At 39.5% G+C, this 6194-nt stretch overlaps 1 protein-coding gene across 1 annotated transcript; it reads left to right on the top strand.

The window, feature by feature from the left end:
- Positions 1–460: 460 nt before the first annotated feature.
- Positions 461–2673, top strand: CCR8 (C-C motif chemokine receptor 8; the record flags this gene model as incomplete). Its single annotated transcript, XM_081286465.1, has 2 exons — positions 461–501; positions 1593–2673. 2 exons carry the CDS (start codon positions 461–463, stop codon positions 2671–2673), a joined length of 1122 nt encoding a protein of 373 aa, XP_081142591.1.
- Between the last annotated feature and the right edge of the window lie 3521 nt (positions 2674–6194).

The raw sequence follows: 6194 nt of genomic DNA, 5'->3' as shown, positions 1-6194 counted from the left end.
AGTTATGCTTAAAAAGAATTCATAATTGTTATTATTAATGCCAAGTGTATCTAAATTGCTCATGCAACCCTGGGTGGCCGGTGGGGCAGCCCTGTTGATCTTTGATAGTATATCGGTCTGTTTTATGTTGCTAATAACACAATATTATACAATGGATAAGTTCTCAAAGAGAGTCTTGGACTGGGGTTGTAGCTCAGGGGTAGAGTGCTTGCCTAGCATTTGTGAGGCACTGGGTTCAATCCTAAGCACCACATAAAAAATAAATAAAAAACAAAACAAAACAAAGGTCCATTGACATAAAAAAAAAATTTTAAAAAAAGAGAGAGTCTTCCTCCTCATAAAAGCCCTGCAGCTCACTTGCACCTGATTGGCCAAAGAAAGTTATATGAATGACAGTGATAGTCAGAGGTACTGCAAAGTCATATAGAAAAATGTGTGGACACAGGAGGACTGAGAAGAAATGAGCCACACAGAAACCTCCAGAACGAAGGGTCTATTAAGGTATGTGTTGATAATCAGCTTTGGGAAAGGAGGGGATGAGTAGGCAGGGACACTTTTATGTCCTCAGGGAGAGGCACAGAAAAGGCTAATATTTTAGAGATGAATTTTAAGAAACTTTGCATGTCTTCAGAGCCCACAAACTGCAGGTGTCTTAGAGGCTGCCTGTGGCTGTGACTGAGAGAAGCAAGTCATCGAGCCATGCCACTTTCTCTGCAGGACATAGGAGGGAATCAAAGCTCATACATGAGTGAAGAGTAGATAAGAAAAGATACCTCCTTTCATTAAGCATTTGGGGGGACCTGGTCTTAATATATAGAATATATTTTATTTTGATCATCTTATTGGGCTCAGTGTGTTCTCTTTCATGCTTTTCAGTGAAGAAACATGTATGCATGTATGTGTGTACGTGTGTGTGTGTGTGTGTGTGTGTGTGTTGGGAATTGTTCCCAGACTTGTGCATGCTGAGCATGCACTACCATTGGACTATATTCCTGGGCCCTATAATTTTTTATACAACTGAATTGCAGTTTTCATTAGGTTTACTGCTAGTGAATCTGGTGATTTTCATTTTTGGTACAATTGGGATCACTTTTTTTTTTTCCCTACTGCATTTTAAACTTAGCTATTTCTGGTGCTTAAGAAAGCAATTAAAAGAATGAACTAAACTTATGAATATCACGTTGGTGCATCTCTAAAATACAAAACATTCTGTAATCTGTGTAACTTCAAAGTGAACACAGAACAATATTACAGATAAGCATGAAAAGAACGGGGGGGGGGTAAGGAAAGAGAGAGACTGAGAGAGGGACAGAGAGAGAGAGAGAAGAAAATAATGAAGGAAAGCAAGAAAGAACGTGGAGAGGGAGGGAGAGGAAAAGGGAGGGATTGGGCCTTTCTGAACTTATTGAACTTTACTTACCTTCTAAAAGGTACGATCTCCAAACACGGTCACTTTGAGGGTGAGGACTTCAACATGTGCATTGGGGATGGGACACAATTGGATCCATAACATACACAACATTTGTTTAAATAAAAATATTTTTAAGGAATGAGTGACTTTGCAGTACCTTCTTATGTGTCTCTTTGACCAGGTCCCCTGCCTTGATGGATTATACCCTTGAGCCCAACCTGACGGTGACATCCGACTACTACTATCCTGACACCTTCTCGAGCCCCTGCGATGGGGAACTTATCCAGAGAGACAGCAAGTTGCTTCTTGCCATCATCTACTGCTTCCTGTTTGTATTTGGCCTTCTGGGAAACAGCCTGGTTATCCTGGTCCTTGTGGTCTGCAAGAAGCTGAGGAGCATCACGGACATATACCTCTTGAACTTGGCCCTGTCTGACCTGCTTTTTGTCTTTTCCTTCCCCTTTCAGACCCACTATCAGCTGGATCAGTGGGTATTTGGGACCGTCATGTGCAAGGTGTTCTCTGGTTTTTATTACATTGGCTTCTTCAGCAGCATGTTCTTCATCACCCTCATGAGCATGGACAGGTACCTGGCTGTTGTCCACGCCGTGTATGCTATAAAGGTGAGGACGGTCAGGACGGGCACAGTCCTGAGCCTGGCAGTGTGGCTGATCACCATGATCGCCACTGGCCCATTGCTAGTATTTTACCAGGTGGCCTCTGAAGATGGTGTTCTCCAGTGTTATTCATTTTACAATCAACAGACATTGAAGTGGAAGATCTTCATCCACTTTGAAATAAACATCTTAGGCTTGTTGATCCCATTCGCCATCCTCCTGTTCTGCTACGCCAGGATCCTGCACCAGCTAAAGACTTGCCAAAACCACAACAAGACCAAGGCCATCAAGTTGGTGCTTATTGTGGTCATTGCATCTTTACTCTTCTGGGTCCCATTCAACGTGGTCCTCTTCCTCACGTCCCTGCACGACATGCATGTCTTGGATGGGTGCATCCTGAACCAGCAACTGATTTATGCCACCCATGTCACAGAAACCATTTCCTTCACTCACTGCTGTGTGAACCCTGTTATCTATGCTTTCATGGGTGAGAAGTTCAAGAAATGCCTCTCAGAAATATTTCAGAAAATTTTCAGCTACATTTTCCCCTCCATGGGAAGACAGATGCCCAGGGAGGGGTGGGAAAGGCGGTCATCTTCCCACCCTATGGCCTCCCGCTCCTCCAGCATAGACTACATTTTGTAAGGGGGGGGGGCGTGTCTCCAAGTGTCCTCTGCCTTCATTGCCACTTTTCTCTAAAGAGATAAAAATGACTTCCGTGGGGGCTGTGAAGCCATGTAGGAAAACTCTTAGGAACTTTGGTTTAAGATACAGACATATTTTATATATTTAATCCATTCCTACTATTGCAAGTTAATCTCAACTTTCAAAAACATTGGTACTATTCTAGAAATATTCTAAATATTCCACTTTTTTATTTTTTAGCTTTAGGAGGACACAATATCTTTATTTTATGTTTATGTGGTGCTGAGGATTGAACCCAGTGCCTCATGCATGCTAGGAGAGCACTCTACCGCTAAGCCACAACCCCAGCCCCTCCACTACTAATTTTAATGCTAGCAGTAGGGTATTTTTTTTTTAATATTCTTAATCCGGTGCAGTGGTACACACCTGTAATCCCAGCTACTTAGGAGACTGAGGCAGGAGGGTCACAAGTTTGAGGCCAGCCTCAGCAACTTAGCAAGAACTTGTCTCAAGAGACAAAACAAACCAACGCCTTCCACAAAACCAAACCATAATCTTGATATTGAAGAACTTCTATTCTTGCTTCTTTGATGTCTTTATTAGGCACAAATTTAAATGTTATCAAATCCGTTTTTCTTATCTATTGATGTAACCATATAGTTTTCCACCATTGTTAATTTGTTTTATTATACTGATTTTAGTATCTTAAGTCAACCTACATTTTTCCTAAAAAATTAAAAATGACCCCTTGATCTTGGGATTCTTATACCTGTGTTCATTAGTCTTGAAGTTTCCTTTCTTTTCATGGCCTGGTCAGATTTGGCCTCTTAAAATGTATTGGGAAGTACTCTCCTTTTCTCCAGTTTCTAAAACACTTTGTGTATAAATTTGATATGATTTCCTCCTTGAATGTTTGGTAGAATGCACCAATGAATTTATCTGGGGTTCCTCTCCAGGAAAATTTCAAATTATGCACACACGTTCTGTGACAGAGTCTATTCAGTTTCTCCTCCCTTTTCCCTCTTTTTTCTTATCACCAGCCCTTTCCATTTTTATATCGTGAGACAGGGTCTTACCAAGTTTCCAAGGCTGGCCTGGAACTTGCAATCCTCTTGACTCCTTCTCCCAAGTTGCTGAGATTACAGGCATGCCTGGATAGACTATTCAGATTTTCTAGTTTTGCTTATCTCAGTTCTGAAAAGTTGTGATTTCATTTTATTTGACAAGTCTACTAGCATTATATTGTCCTCAATATCTTCTCATTACCTTTTAAATACATGAGGAGCTAAGTAATGTCCCTTTTCGGCCCTGATACTGACAACTGGTATTCTCTTTCTCTTTTAGATCAGTCTTTGAGGCTTATCAGTTGTATTAATCATTTCAAAGAACCAGCTTTGGCTTTGTTGGTTTCCTGCCTCATCTGTTCATTGATTTCTGCTCTTATCTTCATCTTTTTTGCTTTCTTTGAGCTTAATTTACTGTTTTATATTAGTTTCTTGAAATAAAACCTTCCATCATTAATTGCCAATTGTTGTTCATGTATTTAAATCTACAAGCTGAGTGCAGTGGTGCATGCCTATAATCCCAGTAGTTTGGGAGGTTGAGGCAGGAGGATTGTGAGTCAGTCTCAGCAACTTAGTGAGGCCCTAAGCAATTCTGTTTTCTAAATAAAATTTAAAAGGGGCTGGGGATGTTGTTCAGTGGTAAAACACTCCTGGGTTCAATACCCAATACAAAAAAAAAAAAAAAAAACCTACAAAATTCCCTTAAAGCACTGCCTTAGGTGTATCGTGTACATTTTAATGTAATAAGTCTTCATTATTTTTTCAGTTTAAATTATTTTCTATTTTCCATTGTGTTCTCCCGCTTATAATCATGAGTTACTTAGAAATTAATTTTAAATTTTGAAACATATGCAGACTCTATATATGTGTACACTTTCAGTTATTTGTAATTTGTTGAGAATTATTTTATGATGCAAGATTTGGTTTGTTTCAATAAGTGTTAAAAAGAATGGCCATAGTAGGGAGGGAAAGGGGGGTCATGAACTGAAATCAATTTCCATGCATGTATGAGTTTATTGGGACGAAACCAACTACTATGTTTAAATATAAAGCTCTGAAGGGAAAAAGAAAGAAAAAGAATGGTTGTATTCTGAAGTTGTTGTCCATAGCTGATTAATTAGATTGTTCAAGACTTCTATACTCTTGCAGGCTTTTTCTTTTGCTTACTCTGTGAGTAGCTAAGAGAAGTACATTAAAATCTCTAGCTGTGGTTGTGAATTGTCTAATTTTTTTCATTTTATTTTAGGTTACTTTTTCAGTGTATATTTTAAAGCTACCTTATTAAGTACATACAAATAGAAGATTGTTATGCCTTTTTATTGAATTGGTCCCTTTATCATTTTGCAATATCTCTTTTCTCCAGTAATACTTCACTAGGCCCAACCTCTTAAAAAATTCCTCATGTCGAAATAGCACCAAGCTGAGATCAGGTCTTTAATAGATGGACTTTTTGTGTGTGTGGGGGGGGAGGTGCTACCAGGAATTGAACTCAGGGGTACTTGACACACTGAGCCACGTCTCCAACCCTATTTTGTATTTTTTATTTAGACACAGGGTTTCACTGAGTTGCTTAGCGCCTTGCTTTTGCTGAGGCTGGATTTGAACTTGCGATCCTCCTGTCTCAGCCTCCTAAACCACTGGGATTACAGGCATGCGCCACCACACCCAGTATTAGGAATTTTTGAGGGACAATTCAGATCCAATTCGTAAAGTCTACTCTATTCAGCATAGAAACACTGGCTTTCTTTTCATAAGTATATGCATTGCTTAAACCAAATTACTATCCTATGACTAAATGACCTCTTTTGTAAGTATAATTTAGTTGGTGTTTTTTCCACAAACAGAGAGGGTCGTATTACCACAAGGATATATACAAAATCTAAAAATTGATAGACTCTACTGGAGGCACACACTTGTAATCTCAGCTACTTAGAAGCCTGTGGCAGGAGGATTAGAAAACTGAGGCCAAACTGGGCACCTTAGCAAGAACTTGTCTCAATACTTTGCCCCCTGCCTCCTGGGTTCAGTTCTCAGAAGAGAGAGAGAGAGAGAGAGAGAGAGAGAGAGAGAGAGAGATTTAAAATATCACTTTTAGGTAAAATATTCTCTACAAAAGACTGACTTCACAATTTTTTTTTATCTTTTATTTTCTAGTTTAACAATATAATTTTAATCACAGACAATAATACATTCTGCAAGGTGCAAGTTTAGTGATCTACATGGGATGGTATTTGTTAGTCAACTTTCTTTTGCTGGAACAAAATACCTAAGATAATCAACTTTAAAGGAGGAAAGGTTTATTTTGGTTCACAGTTTTGGAGGTTTCAGTTCACTGTCACTTAGTTCTGTCATTCTTGGGCCTGTGGCAAGGCAGGACATCAGAGCAGGAGCACATGGAAAAGGAAACTGCTCATCTCATGGCATCTGGGAAGCAAAAAGAGCAAGAAAGAGGAGGGA

Source organism: Spermophilus citellus (genome assembly GCF_964194105.1).
Source record: "Spermophilus citellus genome assembly, chromosome: 3".
Lineage (NCBI taxonomy): Eukaryota > Metazoa > Chordata > Mammalia > Rodentia > Sciuridae > Spermophilus > Spermophilus citellus.
The sequence above is the reverse complement of the archived record's forward strand: the minus strand, read 5'-3'. Positions and strand labels throughout refer to the sequence as shown.